The following is a 26,080-nucleotide window of genomic DNA, read 5'->3' as shown; positions in this document are numbered from 1 at the left end:
GAAGTATGCAGGATGTCAGCGTTGAGCAGGCTTTGCTTATTCATTTTATTACTGCTTATGTACTCGGTTAGACTCGCCCTGATGTTAAAGCCACCGTCAGTAACTTTTCTCTGCCTCTTAATATATCTTAATATTGTTGCGTCAGCATGACCTTCTTAAGCAAACCAGAAGATGCTCTATTTCTACATATTTATCCTCCGTGCTCGTCAGCGGTGCGTGATGAAACGCTGTGGCCTCACTGGAAACCAGACCAGAGCCTCGTGAACGCTGTGACCATGAGGTATGGGGGGGGGGGGCACTACCACTGGCCTCCACATGGAGCGCCAAAATCCACACCATCCAACAAAAGCAAAGTTGCTCTTTGAATAGACTTTTCCTTCCTTCACAGAGACGCTTCGGTGTGCGTCTCTCCGTCTTTCTGCTGCTCTCTCGGCGTTCTACACAACCGAAGGCTGCTTCCTTTTGCCGTTATTCGTCACACTTCTAATCGGCTCGCGGCGGCGCATCGAATGAGGCACATTTCTCGTCTGGAAGGTCGAGGATAGTTTGCGCGAGGCCGCGGGCGTTTGAATCAAAGCCTCATCGTGACTGGCGGCGTGTGAGGAAATGATCTCCTCCAGACTAAGAAGCGCCGTGTAAAAGATTCCTTCTCGAGGGTTTATCTGTTCCCCGAGAGAAAACACCAGAATATAACTTGAGCATCTTAATTAGAGTCACAACTCAATGAATCAGACGGCAGGATATTTATATATACATAAAATCCGAGATCAGCTTTAATCCGTACCTCCTCACCCCCTCACCTCCTCACCCGCCAGTGTTCTTATGACTCACGATGAACTGCTCACACAGACGAGTTAGCGACACTTGACTTCTACACGAGGTCGTCGGGCCGGACAGCAGCTAGATAATGAAAATCCGTCGTTATCAGGTTTGCGGTACAATCTTCAGCGCTACACAAAGGTGCCGCCATGCTTCGACCCCCCCCCCCCCCCCCCCCCCTTGAAACGTCAGCCGAGCACTTTGTTTCCGCTTTGGTCGTCGCGCGGATTCAAAGCAGCCGCGACGTGTTGACGAGTGAGCTTCAGCTCTCGTGGCCCAAAGCGAAGCGCCGTGAAGTTTCTCCACGTTCTCTGCAGTTCCTGCTATTCTCTGCTGAAGGGCCAACCTGCTCAGACACAGAGAGGAGGTCCGAGGGGGGTCTGATGGAGCACCTGAGCCCGGCAGGAAGCAGCTGGAGGGTCCTGATTGCTGTGCGGACACACACAAACACACGCGCACAAAACAGACTCACAATCCCGGAAACACGTCAGGCATCGGTGACTCAGCAGGGCGCGTCAAAGCGATCCGCGATGCGGTTAATAATCACACGCTCCCATGTCATATATGTGTGTGTGTGTATATATATGAGAATGAACACACACGTGGCAGATGCTGCGTCCATTCTGCAGGAGGAGCTGGCTACAAAGCCAGGGGCTTTCCTGAGCACGTGTGCACGTGGTGTGCGTGCTCGTCCAGAGGTTGCTGGCTGTGCGAAGGCGAGACGGCCATGGAAACGCAGTGCGGCGTGCCAGAGTAAGAAAGCCCCGCCCCCCCCCCCCCCCCCCCCCGTCTGACCTCATGATGTTGACTTCAGCGACGAGCCTCGGTGCTTTGACAGTTAACAACTTCCAGGCCTGTTCTCATCCTCATGTCGTCGTTTCTATTTCACTGGGAGCAACTGGCCCGAGCTGTGGGTCTTACCGCGTTATTATTAATAAATACAAACAATAACAAACCCACAGCATTGAAGAGAGGCTTTATGACACAAACTGGTTTAAATACTGTTAACAGCGTGTAAAGATCACCTCAAACTCGTTTTCTCTCTTTAGAAAAGGAAGGAAGGAAGGAAGGAAGGGAAGGATGGAAGGCAACAGGAAGCAGGAGGATTTATGGGAAATGTTCTCTTCATTATAGAAACCTTTGAACTATTTTCAGCATTGACTCATCTGCTGATTGGTTATAAATGATGTCATCTATACAAAGTCAAGTCAAAACCCCCTAAAGGTTTTTTTTTTGGTCACATATTAATTAGAAATGTTTTGATTAATAATAATAATAATAGAGAATAATCTAAACATCTAACAAGGATAATTTCAAACAAACGTCCTAAGAGGAGGAATTCATGAAGTGACAGAGAAATTAACATTACTCGTGAGATATTTTATATTTAAACCCCCCCCAAAAATAGTTCATATGAAATGAAGCTCTCTGTTAAGTTAACACACGCTAACGCTGTAAAAAGCTGCTCGTGTTACCTTTTAGCTGGACAGACTTCCTCCCACAACTTAAGCCAGCTGCAACAACATGGAGGCGGAAACTTGCGCCTGTCCCTTTAAGGGGGCGGGTTCTCCCTGCAGCTGCTCGCCACGGTAAATTCTGCTCACATCTAGTAGCAGACAGACAGCTTTAGCGAGGTTCACTCTAGTGACACCCCCCCCCCCCACCACACACACACACACACACACACAGTGGGGGAATTGTCTGTTAGGGGCTTGGCAGATGTCCCATGCTGCACAGCTGCACCGTGTCAGTACACACACACACACACATTTACCACACACTAGCTGTGGTGGCGTCACGCTGAGTGACGGCGTTGTCACCCGCCTCTCTCTGGCTTTTCAATGAGGCGTCGTACCTCTTTCATTGGCTCATCAGGCCGGCCCATCATGTGATGTCACCCTGTGTTCCTACCTGGGATTAGCACAGCGTTAGCTGCGAAGGTGCTTTAGCCTCTTGTTATTAAGACCTGGAGCAACAACGCGCGGTGGCCGACCTTTGACCCAGAGGCCAGGCCATGAGGTCCAGTCAGGGGGGTGTCGTGGTGCGTCAGACGCACATGACCCCCCCCCTCCACCCCCCCCGACCAGGGTCACATGACCTGCTTTGGGCCTGCTGCCGGCGTGCTAAACCGCAGCTGCTGTATTCTGTTGTTTATTTTAACACTTTGTAGGCAGTAATTATTTAGTCCTCGTCTAATCATTGAATGAAAAGCAAAGTTGTTTACCGGCGGGGTCGCGCTGAGGTCTCTTTTAAGAAAAACAAATCTGTCTGAGTATCTAATTAAATGAAGGTCAGATCAAATAAAGTCCGACGAGGCGGACAGGATATTATAAATTCCATCCGCACTCTCTCTGTAACGTGTCCCTGGTTTTAATTGAGGGGACGGGGAGGGGTGAGGGGGGCTAACTCAGTTAGCCGCAGTCGATTTCTCCCCCTCTTTGCAGAGAACACACAGTCTCGCCTTTCGTGGCATTATCGCGTACGACGTCTTAAAGTGGCTGCAAAGCGAAGCAGCAACCACAGAGGAAATGTGGACGAGTGACAGCGAGGAGTAATCACAGATCCCTGACGGAGGGAGGAATGCTGCCGTCTAGACCTCTCTCTCCCCCTCTCTCTCTCTCCCCCCTTCCCTTTCTACCTCTCCCATCTTTCCTACTCTGCTCCGCGGTGCCCCCTGTCTGTTGTCATGGCAACTGCTCTCAACAGAGCAGAGGAGGCGCGTGATGATGGTGACGACGATCATTAATCTCGGTGATTTTCTGCAGTCAGGCTCCACCGCGGTCACGCGTGCTCAGCTGATCGGTGTGGTGAAAGGTCGTGCACCCGGCACCAGGGCTTCATTTATAGGCAGAGTGAACTGAAATCAGACCCAAGTGAGGCCGGCGTTCAATTCTTGCTTAATGCCGTTTAAATAAACATTAGAATCCACCAATTTACTTAATGCACATTTTCAAGCGGTATTATCAGCCTAAAGAGACTCGATCTTCAGGCTGAGTTTAAGCTGCAGGGATTTTTGCTCAAATCTGTAAAAGAAGAGAAGACTCGTTCTCGGATTGAAGGAATTATTATTTAACCACAAGTCATACAAGTGAAGTGCAATAAAAACCGCAGACTCAAATGTGACATGTTCAATGTGTCGTACTGGAGCTCAGCTGCTTGCCGCCATTGTTAAGAACCGACCGACGGCTCCTGAAGGTGTCCCTGAAGGTGTCCCTGAAGGTGTCCCTGAGTGACCTCCCTGTAGTGGGAGGTGCACAGTAATGCAGTAATGTTGGGGGGGCTCGACTGGGAAGGTTTGGGGGGGGGCGACTCGGCCTGCGAGCCACTTCGAGTCAGTCTCTCTGATCGATCCGGATGTGATCGATCTCCCCCCTCCTCCCATGCACACTCTGTGTGCACACCTGCAGCAGCAACAGCGTCGTCTGTGCAGCGCGCGTCACCCCTGAAGGGAGGTGAGGAGCGTTTGTGTAGAGTCTGTAGAGTCATGGGTGTGTCTCAGATGTAGGTGGGTGTCATCTGCTCACTGCAGGGTGGTTTGGGACGTGTGTGTGTGTGTGTGTGTGTGTGTGTGTGTGTGTGTGAGAGCGGTAAACGGCGCTTACCTGAAATAGTTTCACATTTCATGCAGACGGCAGAACCGCAGAGCTTGTTTTGTGGTTTGGGACCTGTGTGTGTGTGTGTGTTTGTGTTTGTGCGTGCGCACCTGTCACCTGTGAACAAACAAGCCCGAGCTTTCCTCCTCATTAGGCGTCCTCAGCACCTCCACCAAGAGGTACAGCCCCCCCGCGGAGACGACACACACACACACACCACTCGCACACATGCTGACAGCAAAGAAAGCAATTAAATACCTGCTGCACAGCTCACACCCCCGTGTGTGCACGCCCCCCCACACACACACCTTGCTAAGTTCATTCTGCCCAGTCCACTTGGTTCCCCCCTGATGTCCCATTAAGACGCTCAAACATTCAAACCCGTGTCTTGCAGCTGCTCTTGGCGGCCTTTATCCTGCACCCCGGCTGTCACTCAGGCGCTGGTTTCGGGCAGCGGGGGGGGGGCCGGCTCTTCTGAACTGTCGGGTCGAAACGTGATTGACCGTTGAAAACCTGTCCTGCGTGTCCCCCTCTCCTCTCTCTGCAGTGACAGACTTCAACAATGGCCTGGAGGCCAGTTCGGACTCGGATGACGAGGACAAGCTACACATCGTGGAGGAGGACAGCCTGCAGGAGCCCGAGGCCGCCGCCGCCGCCGGGGCCGCCGCGGCCGGGGCCAAAGCGAAGACAACGACGACGACGACGACAGCGACAGTATTACCGCAGTGTAACGGCTCAGTGAACGGAGGTGAGACCCCCGTCAGAGTCGGTTCTATGTAATGTTCCCCTCCAGATGGATGTCGGTGGTATCTGTTGATGGTTGAGGGTCTTTGGTCCCCCACATGCCACATTAATGAGAGAGTCAGGCGTTTTTCGGGAGCGATGAGTAATTTGCTCCGAGAGCACTTGAGCAGACGAGAGCATCGGAATGAGGGGCAGACGCAGACGGAGGAGCCAGCGAAGAGGAAGCTGGGCCGAGCGAGCGCGTCTGAGAAAGAAGACACGCTTGAATAATCCATAATCGGGCCGGCGCGCAGACGTAGCTCATCCGCGGCAAAGCCACGCGCGTCAGCCTGGCGCTCCCCTCCGGGCCTTCTCAGCGCTGACGGGCACTCGTAGAACATTCCCTTCCTCTGTTTGTTATATGAAATACATGCAGACAGATCCCGAAGATGCATATAAAAGAAACAATTACAGTAAAAAGAAGAAAGAGGATGTAATAGAACTGCGCGTCACAGAACTGACTGTGAAGCTCGTACGGCGCTTCCCTCCACATCACAGAGGAAGAGCCGCGTCGTCGTGTTATCTGGGTCAACTGCCTGCGCAGTTTGGGGTCGTTTTGCCGTGACGGCGCGACAGCAAACGCGAGCGATGACTGCGCGAGGAGAGTCAGAGGGCCGGTGATCAGCAGGAGGAACCAACTGCTCCGTTTGGCCTTTTCTGCTCAATCGATGGAACGTTGTTGGCTGCACGTCTCGCGCCAGCAGCGTTATTTACGTAAATTTTTCCCCAACACTCTGGAAACACCTGGAGTGAGGGAGGTACCTGCGTGGATTATTTGATCAGACCGGCTCAGCCTGCCAGATGTTCTGCCCCCCCCCCCCCCCCCTCCCCCCCAATCGGGTCCCGTCTCTGCTCCCAGACGCTGTGGCTCGGTTCAACATGAATGACTCAGGTTTTCCCCCCAAAACGTTCCCTGCAAAGTCTGTGAGGTATTGAATTAATTTCCACATATTCAGAATGAATATATGATTAGAATTGATTGTGTTTTTCCTGCATATGTGGGGAAAATGCATCTTATTACTACATCTTTTCAGTGCAACTAACCATTCGTAATTGTCAGGGAGCTGCATGGCGGGGAAGGTAGGACTCAGACGCAAAGTTTTCAAAAAGAAAAGGGACTTTAATTGTCAAAAAGGTTTTCAAAAGCAAAAAACGAAGACAGGAACCAGGAACGAGAACAAGATCGTGGACGTGGACAAGGACTAGGACTTCCATACAATGAACAATAACGCGACAAGAGACAACAGACACACGTGGCTTAAATACACGAGGGAGGTGCAGGTGATTGGACACGGGGGGAAACAATCATGACATGACAGACAATCACAGCGGACGACAGGACAAGGCAGGAAGTGACGTGACCCAGGGAGAACAGAGGAAGGAAACTACAAAATAAAACCAGACATTAACCCAAACCGTGACAGTAATGGTGACTAAATTACAACAACAGTTATTCTTATTCCCGGTATGTCGGCCCGATAACTTCCCCCCCCGACGTGAAATCACGGAGATATTTCGTCTCACAAGCATTTCGTCTCAGCAGGAAGCACAGACGGAGAAACTTTCCCTTTTCTAAACTCAAACTCTTCAATGGTGAACAAAGAGGTGAGCCGCCTCGCGGGATCGGCCCATTAGCCACGGGAGCGCGACGCGCCTCAGAACGCCGACCGAGCATCAGAAATGCCGCCGCCGCCGCCTTTTTAACGAGCGTCGGCGGGGCTTGATTGGCTGCTGTCTTAATCCTCCGCGCCTACGCGAGCATCCGCCTTCATCTCCGCGGCAGGCGGCTGCAGCCGAGCAGCAAACACCGGAGCCCAGGAGACGGGCGGGAATGTGACACTCAGAGAGATTCTGCAGGCTCATTGTTTCTGAATAAAGCCTTACATGGAGAGAGGCTCTCTCTCCCCCTCTCCCCCCCTCTCTCCCCCTCTCTAGCTGCAGACATTGTGTGAAGGCCTCTCGGTGTTTGAAGTGATGGGTGGCGCTCCGGCTTCTGTTAATTATCCTCACAGGCGTCTGCCGAGCTCGTTGTTGTTTCTGGGACCTGATCTGTTTTCTGCGTGGAAAAGGTGACGTTGGGGACTGAATTCCTGAACGTGGTGGTCAGAACGAGGGGGTTCAGGGGTCACGCCGCCCGCCGGCTCCTCTCAGGGAAGCAGAGCCCCCCCGAATCGCTCTGCTGGAGGAACCGGACATTTCCATTCGTCCTCCCCTGTCTTGAGGGTTGAGGGGGGGGGGGGGGCAGCTGGTGTTGAAGTGGTCCCTCTGGTTCAGAGTTTTGTATCATCTACCCCCCCCCCGCCTGCAGTCTGCGCCGCACTGCAGCTCCAATCCATCGTGCCGTATGAATCCAGTGACAGGTAGAGGAGCTGTGCACGTGAAGGCGTGTGTCCCGTTGAGAGCGTGCGTCACATGATTTCCTGTTTTCATTCCTTTCTGACGTCCCACATGTGTGTGTGTGTGGGTTGAACGGTTTAAAGATAAGATGAAGAGAAGGAGATCATCAATCACATTTTCCACTCAGACATAAAACTACTCGGTGGTGAAGATTTGCTGCTTTTCTTTGTGTGATGCACACGTCTGATCGGGGTCAGCACTCGCGTCAGCGTCGTACAACTAGTGACTAGTCCACAGGGTCCTTTCTACCACACAAGGAGAAGGGTCCCCATCCGTTTTGTGATCGGCTTTTAAAAGATGCAATTACAGACAACATGTAAGTCCTCCAAACTTTGTCCTCTCAAGACTCTTTCAGGAGAAGAATACGTGTTCGGATTCAGCAGACTACAAAAACTCAAAACCATCAAAGCTGCTGCCGCTGCTGTGGAGCTAAAAGGAAGAGAAAGGGAGGAAGCAGGGAAACAGGAAGAGGAGGGGAGAGATTAGTCAAGGGGGGGGGAGACAAAGGACGAGCTAATAGGAGAGAGAGAGGGACGAGTCAAAGGAGGAAGGAGCTCGATGAGTTCGACGCGTTTGCCTCCGAAGGGGAAAAAGAGATGTGGAAATCTTTTGGATGAGGTCATGAGAAGCTGAGACCTGTGCGTTTAAAATGAGGCTCAGCAGGCGGCTGTTCTCTGCTTTATGAACACACACACACACACAGACTCACACACACACACACACACACACACACACACAACCAAGCCAACCAGATTTAATGTCTTGAATCTGGAGACCTCTGGCACATAAAATGCAGTTGCTAAGAGAGAGGATTGTGTTAGTGTGTTCTCCGGACGCACACCTGTCCCTGACGAGGCGCAGCGGAAAGAGGCGTGGCCTTTGGCTCCCGTCCCACCTGTTGCTGTTGAATTGCCTCGTCCCCATGGCAACGCTGGACCCAGTTCTCGCCTCTTATCGGCGTTTTTAGACACAGGAACCTGCCGTGTGCTTTACCGCTGTCGTTAGAAAATGATTATACGACGCAACGCCGGATCGTCGCCACGGCGACAGACACCTTTAAACGTTGGCGGGTGGCTTGTGGAGTGAAAGAGGACATCGGAGTGGTGCGTTGTGGGAGATGTAGAACGCCGTGCGCATGATCTGCGACTGTCAGCATGACCCCTGACACAGAAACACGTGTGTACGTGATCACGCTGTCCGTGTATCTTTTATTGATCCGCGTGGTCTTTATATCATAGCGCACATCTACCTCACTACTCGTGTCTTCTTCTTGAGGAACTTCCTCGTTGACGTCTCCTTCCACGTCCGGAGGATGCCGCTTGAGACTGAAAGTCTAGATACCTTCGATTGTGGCCATTGTTTATTGTTTATCCAGCAGCACTCTCACATCAACCCTTTACCAGCTCTCCACTATTGTCCGACGTGCAACCTGAAAGTTGATCTCGCAGTTGATCCCGTAAGTGCTCACAGATGGACGGAGGAAATAAGAGACAGCTTGAGAATGCTTTACGGTCATCATATCACTGACGAAAGACGGTCCTCTTTCTTTTCCCCGTAATCACCCGAGTATCGCTTTAACGCCACAGCGGGCAAATTCCAGCCTTCGTGTCCAACTTGTTGCCTCAGACATTCAGCTGTTGGGCGAAGTGCCGGAGGGAGGACAGAGGGACAACAGCGTCCCGCAGCTCCTGGCTACCAACATTTCTGTATTATTTATCCCAGCCATGAATTCAGTCCGAAGACATTATTTATCATAGTCCTTTTGCACAAAGGTCGTATTTCTCCCGTGTTTCCTGTTTAAAAAGAGTTTCCTCACCTCTCTGCCGTGGTTTGGCCGCTTCTCGAGGACGCCACGTGTTCTCGCTTTAAGATTTTCCCTCACAGCTCCCCGATGACACGAAGCTGACTTCTGTTCCTTAAAATAAATCAATAGTGTTGCCGGCGGGATTTTATTCTCATGAGGTTATTTACCATCAGGACATGGAGCTTTATTAAAAAAGGTTCTTCGTGGGGATAGAAAAGGGAATCCTGTGGCGCTCTCTAGTGGGACTACTGCGACACTACGTGCCACGATTCAGCCGCCACAGCGCGACGATGCTTCTCCACTGCTGGTCGGATGAGTCCTCTTCGTCCCGCTTTCGTCCTCTTCTCAAACCGTTTTGTGCGTTTTCAGTGAAGGAGGAGTACGTGTCCGAAGCGGAAGAGGAGCCGGAGGAGGGCACTCTGGCGTACGAGATCCTCCAGCACCGAGGCACGGCCGTCATCTACCCTCTCGCCCCGCAGGACGAGCAGAGTCCAGCGGAGACGGGGGGCGCCGACGAAAACGGTAACCGTACGCGCACACCGACACCGCTCGCTCGCTTTTTCTCGGCTTTCCCGGAGCCGCTTGGTTAAGCGCCACGCGCCGCGTTCCTCTCCACCCGCAGGCACCCCGGACTCCTTCCCCCAGTTGCACACTTGCCCCTACTGCTCCCGGGGCTACAAGCGCAACGCCTCGCTGAAGGAGCACATCAAGTACCGCCACGAGACCAGCGACGACAACTACAGCTGCGCGCACTGCAGCTACACCTTCACCTACCGCTCGCAGCTGGAGAGGCACATGAGCCACCACAGGGGCACCAGGGACCAGGTAACGCCGGTCGGACCTGACGCGTTAAAGGATGTGTACAGCTTTGACTTTACGTGTCACAATATGGCTTTTTAATTCAGAGTACGTTCTACTCGTGTGTTTTTTTTTTTTTTTTCTCCAAGCGAGTATAATTAAGAAGGTCAAAGCATTCCACTTGAATACCGAACAGCTCGGGTTAGCAATGAAAAGAAAGGAAAATTCGGACTTTCACGGACACACTTTGCTCCTCGTCGACTGTTTCTTCTTGTGTCTCAGCGGCACGTGTCCCAGTCGACAGGTGGATCGGGAGGAACGGGCGGGATCCGCAAGTTCAAGTGTACAGAGTGTTGCAAGGCCTTCAAGTACAAGCACCACCTGAAGGAGCACCTGCGCATTCACAGCGGTGAGCTGTCGCCGTGACAACGGCCATTCTCACTCGCACCAGCACTGTTTGAACCAGCGTTTATTTATTAACACTACATGTCTGTAATCAGGGTGGATATAAGTTCATCAAAGCTCTTTTATCCGGATTTAATCATTGGATGGTGTGTTTCCTTTTATTCAGGTCAAATCATCTGCATGAACATATCAAAATGATAATAAAACGTGGCAAATTCCGTCTAAAATTGTCCAAATGTGATTTAAAATCAGAAACCTTTTAGTAACAGATATTATTATATATATATTTAGTTATTTCAAATTTGAATAATACAAATAGTAGATAAATAAGCTAAGTTCATATATTGTTTTAACAGTTTCTGTAATTTCCCTGTGTGCTCCCCAGGTGAGAAACCGTACGAATGCTCCCACTGCAAGAAGCGCTTCTCCCACTCGGGCTCCTACAGCTCCCACATCAGCAGCACCAAGTGTTTGGGCGCCGCCGCCCCCGACGACGTCGTCCCTCGAGCGGCCATCAAACCCCCGCCGCCCACCGCCCAGGCAGCACCGGCTACAACCGCGGCGCCCCGCGTGCTTCTTAAAGAGAAGGCCGAAAGCAAGCCCCTCCAGGAGCAGCTCCCCGTCACCCAGATCAAGTCCGAACCGGTGGAATACGAGTGCAAGCCCGCGATCGCCGCGTCGGCGACTCCCGCCGGCGGGGCCAACGGGGGCGGGGCGGCACAGCCGGCCGCGGCTCCGGCCACGACCCCCGCGCAGGGTGTGGCCATGGTGGTCCCGACGGTCGGCCTCATGTCGCCCATCAGCATCAACCTGAGCGACCTGCAGAACGTGCTGAAGGTGGCGATGGACGGGAACGTGCTGCGGCAGGTGCTGGGCTCGGCCAACGGCGTGGTGACGCAGGGGAAGCAGGGGATCGTGGTGCAGCAGCCGCAGCAGCAGATCATCAGCCTGCCGGCCTTTGTGGACCACGACGGCACCACGAAGATCATCATCAACTACAGCATCGGCCCCGCGGCCGCCACCGCCGCCACCACCCTGACCGCCGCGCTCGTCGCCAAGACCAACCCCGCCCCCGTGCCCGCCGCCCCCACGCCCACCAAGACGGTCAAGCCCTCCGCCCCGGAGGCGGCCGACCTCTCGGCCGTGAAGGCGGAGCCAGAGTCGGTGGCCATCGGCGACGCGGAGACGGGAAGGACCCAAAAGGCCCGGCTGCCTAAAGCCAACAGCTCCAGTACCTGCGTGCTGTGCGACGACTGTCCCGACAACCTGGAGGCGCTGCACCTCCTGCAGCACCGCAAGGCCGCCAACGGGGAGGCCGTCGACTCGGCCGCTCTGGACCCGTCCTTCGCCGCGCTGCTCAGCGAGGCGGGGGTGACACTGGAGGAGCCGCCCGTGGACGACCTGCTCACGCTCCTCAAGTCCTACTTCGCCTCCAACGCCAACCCCGGCGAGGCGGAGCTGGCAAAGATCTCGGAGTCGGCCAGCATCCACGTGGACGTGGTCAGGAAGTGGTTCGCGAAGATGAACTCCGGGAGCAAGGCGGGGAAACGCCGCGAAAAAGACACGGCGGTTTCAGAGACGGCGGAGGCCACGAAATGCAGCTCGCAGGACGCCGCGGATCGGAACGGGCCGGCAGAGGAAAACGGCTCCCACAAAGACAAAGCCTCCTCGGATTCGGGCGGCCGTTCCACGGCGGACTCCTCGCCACGGAGCCTCAGCGCCGGGGACCTCGTCATCATCAAGAGCGAACCGGAAGACCCCGAGTCTGCGGACTCTCAGGCCGAGCCCCTCGACCTCTCCCTCCCGAAGCACACCGCGGCGGCGGAGACGGCCGCGCCGCCCCCCAAGCAGCAGGAGCAGCCGCTCAACCTGACCTGCCTGAGGAAGGAGCAGCTGGGGGGTCGAACCATCTACGTCACCACGCCCCAGACCGGGAGGTCCGTCAGAATCATCACCGCCGCGCAGCTGCCCACGTTAGTGGCCATCGCCGGTCAGGGCACCTTGAGCTGTCTCAACACCACGGCGAAACGCACCATCCTCATCCCCCAGCTCACCTACAGCTACGCCAGCACGGCCGGCGGCGCCACCGGAGCAAAGACCGTCGTGCTGAACGGCCACAAGGTAAGCCCATGTCTGCTCCGCTGCACCGCGGCGGCCGCCGCGGCATTTCAACATTCACGGTTCAAACGGGGAATCCCTGACGTCGCCTTCTTCTTCTTCCAGTTGCAGCAGGAGAAGAAGTCGGACAGCAGCTCTAACGGCGGCTCACCGACGGAGGACCAGAACGACTCGGACTCGGCGTCGCTGACGAAGAAGCGGCGGCTAGAAAACGGCGTCTACCCGTGTGACCTTTGCTTCAAAGTCTTCCAGAAGGGCAGCTCTCTGCTGCGGCACAAATACGAACACACAGGTAGGCCTCACACCTGAGAGGTGGTCTCCCACGTGAGAAGACGTTCGGGCTCTGACCAGGCAGCTATTTGAGACTATTGTTTATTATCATTAATGTGTTATAATTATTACAATGGTAACTTTTACGGGACAGCTGGCCTGTAAATGCACCAGCTCAGAGGTCGACATCAGTTTTCATTGAGACGAGACTCTTGAGGTGCATAAACAGGCAGCGTCCGTCATACGGATGCATTATTACTTTTTAAAGATCGACCGGTGCTTTAAATTTGAGATTTAATCAAAAGTTAATTACGCACCGATTTTAGATTATATGCAAAATGATTCCAAAAAAGCTTGAAAATATAATATCAAAGCAGGTGGCGAGAATGTTTGACGACCCACAAAGACCAACAATATTTAATGTATGACCCCTTTGTGGGGTCCCTAGGTTGAAACACACACATCACTGTAATTTGTTATCTAATTATGCATCGTCTGATTCTCTCGCCTGCAGGAAAACGGCCCCACGAGTGCAACGTCTGCATGAAGGCCTTCAAACACAAACACCACCTGATCGAGCACTCCAGGCTGCACTCCGGGGAGAAACCCTACCAGTGCGACAAGTGCGGGAAGCGCTTCTCCCACTCGGGCTCCTACTCCCAGCACATGAACCACCGCTACTCGTACTGCAAGAAGGACGGGCCGAGCTCTGGCTCCGGCTCGGCGCCCCGCGAGGCCCAGTCCGAGCTCGGCAGCCCCGGTGCCGGACTACAGTCGGACAGTCGGACCACGACGCCGCCCTCCCAACTGGACTCTGACGAGAGGGAGAGCGAGGAAGAGGAGGAGGACGAGGACGACGAGGCCATGTGCATGGACGACATCCGGGTGGTGCAGGTGGACGACGGCGACTGCGAGATCTACGAGGGCAACTTCGAGGATGAGGAGGAGGAGGAGGAGGAGGAGGAGGGGGAGGAGGGGGAGGAGATCGCGGAGGAAGACGCAACAGGGGAAGATCACGCAGAGGTGGAGGAAGTTGTGGAGGAAGACGAGACTGGTGAGGACGAGGCAGAGGAATTTGCGGAGGAAGATGCGGCAGGAGAGGAAGAGGAGAATGTGGAGGAAGGCGCGACACGAGAGGAAGAGGGGGAGGATGTCGTGGAGGAAGACGCGGCAGGAGAGGAAGAGGAGATCATGGAGGAAGACGCGGCCGGAGAGGAAGAGGAGATCATGGAGGAAGACGCGGCCGGAGGGGAAGAGGAGATGATGGAGGAAGACGCGGCAGGAGGGGAAGAGGCGAATGAGGTCATGGAGGAAGACGCCAAAGGTGAAGAGGAGGCCGAGGCAGAGGAGGTGGTGTCCGAGGGGGTCGCGTGTGACGTCCCGCGGGTGGAGGTCGGGGACGATCGCAAGCAAGAGATGGAAGCGACAACTGGAGAGAAGAAGGAAGCGGCGGGCGCGGAGGAAACGCCAGACTGTGAAGCAAACACGGACAAAAGCGGCGCGGAGGAGTCAGCGGGCGCCGAAGCCACAGAGGAAGTGGCGACAGGCGGCGAATGAAGGATTGGGAAATCTCCCGGTTGATGAACCGGAGTGAATAAAGACAAAGCCGCAGACGGGTCGAGGAGTCCCGGTGGTTGCCTGATCTTTACGGTCCACTACTGTGTACAAACACCCAGGTGTGCCTGAACTCGACAAAGAGAAAAACAGAATAGTGACGTTTTTTCCTTTTTTTTTCTTGTGGAGATAAAATATCAGTGTTAAAAATTGTTTATAGAAGTACAGATTTTAAAGCAGGACCCCCCCCCGTCGACCTGCTGAGCCGTCAGCGGCTCCTTTTCCTCTTTTCAGTTTTGTCAGTGTTACTAATCTTGTTTTATTGTTAGAAAAACGTTTTAATGTGTAAAGATGAGAAGAATTTCTATACCTTTTTATCGCCAATGAAGTTTCCTATATCAGTATTTTATTGAGTTCTACGAACAACAACCTCTGCACTACAGTATTCCTGGTTTACCGGCGGATACGCGCCTCACGCATCCTACGCCGCTCAGTGTTACGCGCTCGCTAGCTAGCTAGCGACAAGTCCGCGCCAGTGTTGGTCTTTGCTAGCTAGCATTGCTTTGGTTTTTCAGTTTGACTTTTAGCCTTAAAGAAATCGAAGTATTCTTGGGGGGGCTTTGGAGGGAGCGGGGGGGGGAGGCGGGGTTGTGGGCGGGGTTGTGGGCGGGGCGTGAAGCTGCCTCCTGTGCAACCAAACATGTCCTTTCAGGGATGATCTCGCCGGAGCTTCTTCTTCTTCTTTTGGTTCCCAGCCGGTGTTTCGGTGTCATCCTGTGCCCCCCCTCACCCTCCCCGCCCCCCATCCTCTCCCCCCCCCCCCCCCTCACCAATGCCTCCAGCCTTATGCAAGACCTGTGTGCTGTTAAAAGTGCCATTGAACAGTGTTATGGTTTCCTCTCCACACACGTAGCCCCGTTACGTCCCTCTGGTGCCCACGTTGACTTCTTGCCACGATTGCGAGAAGAAGCTTCCTGCTGTGAGAAGGCCGCCAGCTTATCAGCAGAGCAACCAACCATCAACCGACTGATGGCTGAGATGTGTTGAGAGATGAATATGTATTTTGATGCGGAGGAGTTGTTGCCAGTTACTGCGGAAGTTCAGTTGAAAGCGGCGCGATTGCGCGAAGCGAAATGAAATGTACACGTGTACGTGTAACGCGACACGATCAGCTTCCTGCGGACGTTCAAACACTTTTTTTTTTTTTTTACTGCAAGTTAATGTGTTTTTAAGTCATGAGTTGTAAAAATGTTTACACCAGTGCTTAAAGAAAAAAAGAAAATGTTCTGTTAAAGCAGACGGGAGTATTCAAAGCTAAAAACACGCAGGGAATGTGATCCGGCTCTCTGGAAGAAATCTGAAGAATGCGACGTAAAGATTTGAAATTTTGCCAAACTTGTGCACTTGTTCTCAGAGGAGAAAACAAAAAGAGGATTAGTGGCTTCAGGTAACAAACGTTAGTGAACGTGCTCTCTTTTACCAAACAGTGTTTATGATATTAGTTTGTGGCATCGTGTTTTTTTGTTTGTTTCTTTCCAACATGGCAGTATTAGAACCCTTTCACAGATTAAACAAAATGTACCTGTTTAGTTTAGAAGACTTTTTTATATTTATGTGTCTTATTTTTATATTTTCTTTTATGGTTATTTATTACACATTGTAGTGTACATTACTGTAGTTTGAATTGATACGATAATATATTTTAGTATGAAAAATAATCTCAAGGCAAACAAAAAGAAAAAAAAAAAACCCAAAATGTGGTTCTGGGAGTTTGTTTTAACAAAAAAAAAAAAGTGTTCTGTAAACATGACTTCTGTTTTAAGCTTAAAAGAAATCTGAAAAACGACAGGAATGAAGCGAGGAATAGAAACTGTTACGTTATGTTATGAAGCTACTGAATCCACAAACTCCATTTTGCAAAAGCTCACGTCGTCGTTTTAATGAAGGATCTGGATACGAAGCCTCCCTTTTTATTCCCGAGCCATACCGAGGTCGTCCCGCCGCCCGTTTTCTGTTCCGTGCCAACTTGTTCCATCGTACCGCCGAAGGCCGCATAGCGTTTGTTCTGTCCTCCTCTGTAAATCCACTGTCTTTTTCTATTGTTTGTGTTCCATTTTTATGACTCCATCACAATAAAATATAAGACAGCACGTCTGCGCTGCTGGTTTTGCTTCTCTGCCTCCTGCACATAATACAATAACACACACACACACACACACACACACACACACACACACACGTTCCTTGAACAGGACATGTTTGGTGAAAGTGTTGATAAAATAAGATAGTAAAAATAAGCAGTGGCCATAGAGCTCTGAATAAGTTTATTAAAGACTTGTATATTTATATTAAATAATAAAATGAAAATTCTGAGCAAAATACTGTTTTCTATTCCTAAACTTTGATTCTTGGTCGTAGGTCTCACCTGAAGGAAATTGTTTCTGAAAGGTTCCATAAAAATAAAGTTTTGATGAAATGGCATCGTAACTTTATAAATCTTTTTTTAAACGGCTGCTGTACTCAGGTCTCGATCTCAGTAAGACGAATCAATAAAGTTATGAAGCTGAAGGAGACGCTTCCTCCTGAAGCAGCAAAATGAAGCTCCATCACCAGGTGGTGCTACAAGACCACCGAACACCTTTACCAGAACCAGAAAGAACCAAAGTCTGTATTAATATGAAACACCTTTAGAATTAGAGTGTGTGTGTCTCAGAATGTTTTATCCTTTAACACCTTTTTAGTAACGTTTGACATTATGTGTGATTTATGAGAATCTGTGACATAATATTTTCTCTGGTTATATATATGGTCTGGTTATTATTGTGCATAATTATTGTTTTTATTTTTACACGGACTAAAACAAAATACAGAGCAGCTGGTTGGTCGATGTTTCCAACTGGTAAGAACCAGTTCTTACTAAGAGGTTTGTTCTACGATGCCGATGCAAACTAACTATGTGATCATAAAAGGACAGAAGTGAGCAGACTCGGATCCTCAAGATTTGAATCAACTTCCCCTCAATTTAAAGTTGCGTGAACTTTGTCCTGCTTCAGAAGTCGTCTTACTTGGTTCTGATGCCTTAATGTGACCCACATTAGTCCGCCAGAGACCGTCAGCAGTGCCGACGGGTCCAATTCTATAACCATAACTGACCAAGTGAAGTAGGTTAATCATTAATCATTAATAAACTGTCCAGCCCCTCGTGGACGGATTTCCCTTCATGCACGTGGAGAATTAGCTCGTTTTAATGGGCCAAGTCCTCAACACCGCAACACATTCAGTATGTTTCAGTCTTTTCAGGAATCCTGTCGTTTATAAAACAGCTGCATGTGAAACAGTGGGGGAAGGGAGGTTAAATATTCTGCTAAAAGCAAATTATCAGACCACCAGGAAGGAAACAGCCAGTGTTACTTGTTCACGTGAGAAGTAAAAGGACCATTTTGCATTTCAAGGAACAAAAATTGTGCTTAATTGTTGCAACACGTTCTTCATCAAAAACCACTTAAAACTTTATTCACAGCCGTCTGGTTTGGTTGAAAACCACTCAGAGTCAGTGGGTGTAGTGTGTAGAACACTAACGACGGCCCCCACCATAAAACAACAAAGGGGTTCAAAATGTTTCTGCCAATATGTGATTCAGAATCCCTGTTGGATACATAATATCAATTATAACATTTACTCAATGAGTTTGTTTCTGTATTATTCTGCATTCTTGGTCGTATCTCTTTCACTATTCCTCAGGATCAACATGCAATAAATAAAGCAAATTTAAATAAGAAAGAATCGTATCAGCATTAACGTTCAACAGTTCGGCTCTGAGCTCTGCTGATTCATATTAGACAACGGGGAGTAAGACTGGCAGAGGCTGGACGGGCGATTACCCATGAGCCCCGTGGGGCCCGGCGTCCTCGGGCCTGAGGGGTCGGCCGGTCGACGCGGTAACGAGCGTTGTGCCGGCAGGGGGAGGAGGAGGGGGGGGGGGGGGGGGGGGGGCAGCCGTCACGGCCAAATGAGAAATACTGACCCTTCACACTGATTAATGGCTGATTAGTGAATCCACACATCACGTGTGATGATTTATGATTAAACGGTTTGCAGCTTTGTAGTACAAGTAATGTAGTGATAGATTTATTCAAAACAACAGTTCATTTATAGATTTTTTTTAACACCCATGATTAGCATTTATTTGTTTCAAATACAAAAATATGGCATAATTATTGGAGAATAATTATTACAGCAACAACAACATTTACCTCTTCGGACACCCCTCGTGTCCGAAGAGGCTCTTCTTTCATGGATTCATCTTTCTATCGGCCTCCAGTCTAAAGGACTTCTTCTTCTTTAATATTTGTTGCTTTGTCCGGCGGAGGATCATCAACTCTCAATACGTCGACAGCTCTCTCACACAGCGCGTTAATGGAGTCTTCTGTCGCTTTACAAGCAGCGACCTTCGTCACATCAGCTGAAGACTTTAAACATCCAACAGGCAACAAAGCGCCCCTGCGGAGTTTGAGGAAAGCCATTTTGTTTTTTGGGTGGGGGGGACCGGTCCAACGGCCCCCGCCGTTTTCCGCCAGATCCGGGCGACAGTCAAAGGCACTGAATGTTGAAACATCTCCACAGGCGCCCACATTACAAACGCTGGGTGTGCTGGATGACTACCTGCAGCCCGACATCGGGGACGCAAAGCGTCTTCTGTCCAGCCGAGCCGCCGCGGCGAGACACGCAGGGCCACGCGTGGACGCGGAGTACAAATGAGAAGAGATCCTCGTTTTCTCCACCAACAAATCGCCCACAGACATCACTGTGAGTCCATTGAAGACGCAGAGCGGACATCGTCCGCGGAGCGGAGGTTTACCTGTTTCGACGCAGAGGTCCCACTGTTGATGTCTTTTGAGGGTCTCGATCGCTTGACGGCACGACGGATACAAGATGTAACGTAGTCGCGATGCTGGAAATCCTTGTTTGGCGTTCCGGCCACGAAGCCCCTCACCTCTGACCCACCAATGACAAGAAAGTGGATTGATGGATCTGCAGGAAGCCCGGCAGCTTCCCAGAAGGCAACTCTGCTTCCACATCTCATCTCTGAAATGAGGGGAATAAGCTCATCCGAGTGTTTAAACGCTCAAAGAGGCCCCTGGACTAACGTCCTCTTCGGCGTGTGTGCGAGTTTCCCACTCCGGCGCTCCACTGAAAGAAATCAGAATCACATCTGGAAAAAACACTTTATTCTATTCAAACATTTTGTCTGTAACCAAACAACCAGAATCAAAAACCCGGTGGAGATTTATTTCTGCACCTCACTGACATCACTGTTATTCACCAACACTAGGAACCATCAAATAAGAGAGTCGTTTCATCTGTGACAGACGCTGGTCCTCGAGTACCAACGTGGATCCATGGAAAAACCCCTGTTTTCAACCACGATCCCGTCCAAACCACAGGTTAGGTTTTCCGGGGCGAAGCCACGACGCTCAGAGGAGAGTTGGAGGGGCGGGAGGATGAGAGCGAAGAACAAAGTTCAGTTCGAGCCACGAGAAGGTTAAAGGTCGCTTTCACGTGAGAAGAGGGGAAGTCAAGTCGGCTGCACTGAATCCCAAACTGCCGGTTATGCATGAGGATTTAGAAAAGGTCCCCTGCGCTGTATCAAAAGGGTCTATTATGGGATGCATTGTCTCAGAGGTCTTTGGATGGAATGTCCTAAACGTGGTGGTTGTTTTTACGTGATCTTTTCTAAATATCTTCTGGTTCCAGCTGTCTGATTGTAATTTCTATATCACTGATCATCATGAATGTATAAATGTTTCTCCAACACATCGATGGTCACCCACAACCGTAGCGATCTTAATGTCATTGAGCTGTTACAAAGTAACATTATCATCCGTTTGTGTCCCTCTTCATCAAACCCGCTTTCACATCGTTTCCTCATTGCTGTTTCATGTCACACTGATGTGTAGCTGTGATGTCTCAGCTGGTAAAAATGGGGATTTTTCATGAACATATTCGACTGCTGAATGTTTTTCCCACCAAAGAGTGATTTAAAAGGCAGGAGGGACGTTTGAACGAGGAATAAATGGGCTGAGGATGAATAGGTGTACAGGTGGGAAGCGTGATGACCCCGCAGGTATGAAACTTTCTACGGACGCTGTCTTACCCGCACACCATAAACATACCGACACCTGCTTCATTTGCTTTCATTTCTGAATATCGTTACAAAGACATTAATTGCACACTTACTTTTTTTTTTTTTTTTAAACTTACAGTTGAAAACAGGACATCAACACCTCATAAGTTTGCACCGTTTGTTTCCAGTACGTTCACGACTCACAGCAAAGCATCAGCAGACTGAGCCGCGCGATTTGTGTTTTTTTTTCGTCGCCTCGATTTGCTGCTGCGCCACCTCGGCCAGCCGAGTGTGTGAGGCCGGCGCGGCGTCCCAGGCGTGGCGTCCGCGGCGTGGCGTCCCAGGCGTGTTTCACGGGCTCGTCGCTCAGATGAAGTACTCCTTTGGGTTTTCGGTGGAGACGCTCCTTGAGTCCCTCTGGGTGGTGAAAGTGAAATCTCCGCTGTCCTCCCGTTTGACTCCCCCGGCTTCCTGGTTCCCGTGCGTCTCTCGCCGGCGGTACAGGAACCGGGCGGTCAGCGCCAGACCGCTGGCGATCAGGAAGATGGCCACCGCTATGACACCTGCGAGGAGGAGGACATCCGACATGCAATGGGCTCAAATAAGAGGCCGCCTGGTGAAATGTACATGAACGCTTCAAACTGCTCCTGAATCGGCCCTATTTTACTTCTATACATACTCATTACATACGTTCTGGATTCTTACCAAACTTTCAACAACATTAAACTCAATTTTTGATCTTTTAAACTATCGAGCGCTTCAGGGTACATTTGGCACTGTGAGAAGAAGTTTCATTTAATTGGAATTCTAAAATCGATTTAAAACTTCATTAAAAAGAGACGCTATTTTTTGTCTTCAAGATAACGGAAATAAGTTTTCCCATCAGCAAGCAGTTCCTGCTTCGGGGGTAATCAGGTGACCCGGCCTTCGTGCACTGAGACAGTCGGGGTGGGGGGGGGGTTAACGGACACGGACGATTTCCTGTTTCTGGGCGTCGCCGTTTCTATCTGCACCATTTATAGATTGAAGCTTTTCAGTCTGTTTGACTCAATCTGTGAAAGCAAAGTTTGAAACGAGACCCCCCCCCCCCCCACCCCACCCCCTCCCATCCTGAACCTGCAGGATGGATTTTCTGCACAGAATCTAAGACGCAATAATCTCGCTGATCTTCTCCACTAATGTCGGTCGTGCAGAGACATCGGTGTTACATTCATGGCGTTTGAAGTTATTGCACGGAGCTGTGAACGAAAAACCAAAGGTTCAGTACCTCCAATCAGAGCCGAGCCGGTCCTGATGGACTTGACTAAAGGCTGACCTGAACCCACTGAACCAGACTGGTCTACAGCAGAGAAGACAAGAGGGCGGGAAAACATGAGCAAAAAAGACAAGGACAGAGCGGATGTCAAAGAGACAAAAATAAAAGAATTACAGAAAAGATGGAGGGAGGCCAAAGAATAAGTGAGTCAGAAAGGGAGAGACGGAAGAAAAACAAGATCAGAACGTCATCCTTCAGAGTAGACGGAAGCACATCTCCGGATTTATTAAAGCTGGAGGAGAATCCTAAAGGAATTAAAGTAGGAGACTATCTGAGATTTATGAGGCAAAAAAGCAGCATTAAATACTGAATTGAAAAGATGCTGCTCCCTCTATCACAACCTGAGAGCAGAGGCACAGGAGCGGAGATGAAACATAAAACATCAGTCATATTATATTGTATTTAAAAGGGTTGGAGAGCCGTGTTTTGTGTGCATTCATACAAACAAACAAACTACGCGGCGGTAATGAAGGAACGCGTCACTTAGTGAAACAATGTGGACTTCATGACGGAGGAATAAGACCCACGAGTCAAACGTCTAAACGGGCGCGACGTGATTTTATTTCCCTTATAAATAATAATAAGTTTTGTCGTATAAATAGACACTACTGAGTGAGTCAATTTAGTGTCTCCACCAACACATTTCTACTACAGAATAAACTCCACCCTGTGACTCCTCCCCTCCTACCTGACAGGTGGTGCGTGTCCTCCGCTGCGCGCGGATTGGCCGACGCCGAGGAGCCGCAGGTGGACTGGAGCAGAGGTCCCGTGATGACGACGGGGCTGCTGTGCGGGTGGAGCAGAGCAGCTTTCAGAGGGCTGACGGAGTTAAAGCGAACCACCGAGAGACAGCCGGTAAAACCCAGAGACGCCAAGCGGGACAGCTCCGGGTCCACGTCCTCCGACCCTGGAGACACGAGACGCCACGAGACACAGACTAACTAATATGAAGCTATACGGGGACACATTTCAACATATTTTTGTAAGCAGTACTTACAATACCAATAATTACAATGCAAGCAAATAAAGGTTTACATTTTCCCTTTATCGATCACGACGGGTTTAAAACGTTAAAACGAGCTTCACAGAAGATTTCTCAGATAAATACTTTGATTGTGACTTCTAATACTTTTGGAAAGAAAATCTGAAGGCCAAATATATTTTGAATTGAACCGATTTGAATTAATGTTCCTGAATGCTGAAAGACATTAAAGTAGTAATTTGTCTTTATTCAATACAAACAAACGCTGGCTTGTTAAAGGGTCCAATCGGAATGTTCTGAGGTTGTTAAAGGACTTTGCTGATTGGCTGTTGAAGGGATTCAAATTCCACTAATAGAAACAGATACAATTAAACAAACAATGTTTTCTTGACGTCCAATGCGTAAGAAAATCAAATGAGCTACTTGAAAAAGAAATACTTTTATTTTAAGATGGTTACTTGTTATTACTTAAAGTGCTGATAGACAATTTAATAACTGGTTTGATTATGTGAGAAGGTGCAATCTTCTTTGGCGCATTATTTTAATGAATTAGACTTGTTGTTTTCTGTCATATAATCCGGTCCTGGATGGCTAGAAAATCAGGAGGCTGCCTGAGTGCAACACGAGGCTCCATCCAGCTTCTCTAACCTAAAAGGCCTCCACTCACGTGCACTCTCACTCACGTGCACTCTCACTCAACGTGCACTCTCACTCACCGTGCACTCTCACTCACCGTGCACTCTGCCCAACACCAGCGACTTGATGCCGTTTAACTCCCCATCGGACGTCAGGTTGAAGTCTTCTCTGGCATGTTGGTCAATCTGAAATGACCAACATTTGTTTTCTCATAAGAAGTTGGTAAAAGAGTTCAGTGGAATCGGCGTCATGGCTTGAGCATGAACTATTTCCTTTTACACGCGTGTGTCTGTCAAACTGGATAGAGTGAGATGGAGGGATGCTGCATACAGTCCTGTTTCATATATTGATATAAGGCAGGCATTCGGGCTTCGGGGGGTGGGGGGGGGGGTCATTGTTCCACCGCACATCTCACGGGAGAGAATATGAGACTGCGTGGAGACTTCGGGCTGCCGGCCATCCGGTCCCCCCGATGTCGCTAACGATGCGTTGATTCAAGGTGATGGAAAGTGGCGAAATGAGATGCAGGTCATTTTTCACCGGAGCCTCGGCGCACCGTGAATCAGGAGGCCGCTGCCCCGCGTGCCGTGGAGGGGGGGGGGTGGGGGGTTCACCTTGTTCTTCGTCTCAGGGTGTTGAGAATTAAACGTAGATTCAATTCATGCTGCCGGATGGAAGAAGTTCACCTCATTTATCATCCAAACCTGCTGTTAACAGGACAAGATATTTCATCTGAAGCTCTTCTAACGTGAGGCTTATTATCTCTGAGAGGAACGAGACCCCAGAGGGGGGGGAGGGGGGGGGGGGGCAGCTTGTTCATGACTTTCAACTGACTGTCATTGAACACATGTGACCTACCACCTGTCTCCGGTAGACTGTTAGTCCCAGTGTGGGGAAACTGTCAAACTGTCCTCGTTCCCGCGGGAGGAGAAGGTCACCGAGCGATGGAGGTTCTACGTGAATGTGGAGACGCGTTACTGTGTTTGTTGGCGGCTGCGTGCGTTGTGTCACCTGCAGGGACACGCCGTCGGCCCGCCTCCTGACGGAGACGGCGTGGAGACGTCCGTCCGCCAGGCTCCTCGCGGCGCTCCTCAGCACCTCGGCGCCCCGGCGGCCGTCCAGCTTGTACCTCACCTCCAGCTTGTCTTCACACGCAAACGCACACAGCAACATTTCAAACTGGTTTTCGCTTTTAATGGACGTAGTTTTTACTTCTTCTCTTGAGTATATGAATAAATGAAGCTTTAGATATTGATGGATTACAACTTCACTCCCTTTCATAACACATCTCTAAATCTAAAACTAAACGTATTAATCATCAAAGGATTAAGTGCAAATTTACTGAAAGCCTTGTGAGGTCTTTGTGCTTTTCTGATAAATAAGGATAAGAAATGACGCGTTGTTTCTTGAAAGCTCCAGGGATTGACAAGGGATCCGTTAAGTGCATTTACCTGACGTCTGCAGGCTCAGTAATGACATGCTGTCAATCAGCTTCCTCTTTCCTCATTAACGCAAGAACGTAAACGTACATGTTCAGCTAATCTCACAGTAAAAGTACCAATTTCATTGGATTACTGGATGAAAAATGCCACTTTATATTCAAAGTGCATTCTACGCCTCTTAAAAGCCTCAATGCATTAACGTGTGTTATGAAAGACATCAGCGAGTTTTCAGCCTTTTCAATCAGCAGCACATCGACCCGCCGGCCGTCGGCCCACCGAAGCTTCAGCGTCACGTCTTCACCACGAAACGCTGCGCACCTTTTCTTTATTTTCAGTTTGAGATAGAAACACAAAGGGCAGCCCGGCAGATTGTCTGAGAGAGGTAGAATCTCCTTCAAAATAAAAGCCTCCTCACCGTGCTTGTTGATGAGCAGGGCCAGGGACTCCCCGTGGCGTGAGCTGACGTAGAGCAGCAGAGCCGGACTCTGGTTGGTCCTGAAGCTCAGGGAGACGTCCTCTCCTCTCAGGGTGGTGTCGGAGTGGACGGAGGAGGGCCGGGCGCTGCTGTTCCGGCTTAACTCGTGCGGCTCCTTGAAGGTGTAGCTGACGGTGGTCCCCGACTTGAAGCTGGCCGACACCTCTGGAGGAAGAGACGCGGAGGCGTTGATGCCTCTTTAATTGGCAATATCCCAAACGGAAAGGAAGGATGAAAGCTGAGAGATCTTCAAACGGAATTCTTTTGAAAATGGTGACGCAAAGCAAACATCAAAGATCTCAAAGTACAGTCGTAAGGCTTTTTATTTGTAATGCAGACATGTTTAAACCTCTTAAATCTAAATGCAGTCTTTTTGATGTTCTCGTATCAAGAGTCCAAATTACCTTTTATACAGTCGTGCAACACACAAGACAACACTTTGCTCTCAACGGTGCTTCTATTCTGCAAATATAAGACCTGCAGCTGGATTGTTATGAATTGACACACACCAAAAAAGTCAGCCCCTTTTCTAAATACTAATAATACGCTAAACATTTGAAGTGTT

General features: G+C 50.3%; 2 protein-coding genes across 13 annotated transcripts in view; one reads left to right on the top strand and one right to left on the bottom strand.

The window, feature by feature from the left end:
* The window catches only part of LOC120815791 (zinc finger E-box-binding homeobox 1), a 30,648-nt gene extending 13,957 nt beyond the window's left edge, over positions 1-16,691 (top strand). For 4 of the 11 annotated variants that reach the window (XM_078099731.1, XM_078099725.1, XM_078099728.1 and 1 more), the window contains 7 exons: positions 4,960-5,160; positions 9,766-9,918; positions 10,019-10,221; positions 10,477-10,603; positions 10,985-12,720; positions 12,823-13,009; positions 13,502-16,691. In XM_078099731.1, the coding sequence (XP_077955857.1) occupies positions 10,192-10,221; positions 10,477-10,603; positions 10,985-12,720; positions 12,823-13,009; positions 13,502-14,544 (3,123 nt within the window). In that variant the 5' untranslated portion in view covers positions 4,960-5,160; positions 9,766-9,918; positions 10,019-10,191 and the 3' untranslated portion in view covers positions 14,545-16,691. Of the gene's footprint in view, positions 4,592-4,959; positions 5,161-9,765; positions 9,919-10,018; positions 10,222-10,476; positions 10,604-10,984; positions 12,721-12,822; positions 13,010-13,501 lie in introns of all 11 variants that reach the window. The other 7 variants (XM_078099727.1, XM_078099729.1, XM_040170761.2 and 4 more) reach the window with 6 other exon arrangements.
* A 3,061-nt stretch (positions 16,692-19,752) lies between these two features.
* LOC120816116 (contactin-associated protein-like 4) overlaps positions 19,753-26,080 on the bottom strand; it is a 42,962-nt gene continuing 36,634 nt past the window's right edge. Inside the window, exons 19-24 of one of the 2 annotated variants that reach the window (XM_040171463.2) lie at positions 25,456-25,680; positions 24,610-24,743; positions 23,696-23,783; positions 22,669-22,887; positions 21,933-22,004; positions 19,753-21,228 (exon numbers count right to left, since the gene is read on the bottom strand). In XM_040171463.2, the coding sequence (XP_040027397.2) occupies positions 21,032-21,228; positions 21,933-22,004; positions 22,669-22,887; positions 23,696-23,783; positions 24,610-24,743; positions 25,456-25,680 (935 nt within the window). In that variant the 3' untranslated portion in view covers positions 19,753-21,031. The remainder of the gene's footprint in view (positions 21,229-21,932; positions 22,005-22,668; positions 22,888-23,695; positions 23,784-24,609; positions 24,744-25,455; positions 25,681-26,080) is intronic. The other variant, XM_040171464.2, reaches the window with a different exon arrangement.

The sequence above is a fragment of the Gasterosteus aculeatus genome, chromosome 3, assembly GCF_964276395.1.
Source record: "Gasterosteus aculeatus chromosome 3, fGasAcu3.hap1.1, whole genome shotgun sequence".
Taxonomy (NCBI): Eukaryota; Metazoa; Chordata; class Actinopteri; order Perciformes; family Gasterosteidae; genus Gasterosteus; species Gasterosteus aculeatus.
This window is presented reverse-complemented; position numbering and strand designations above follow the sequence as displayed.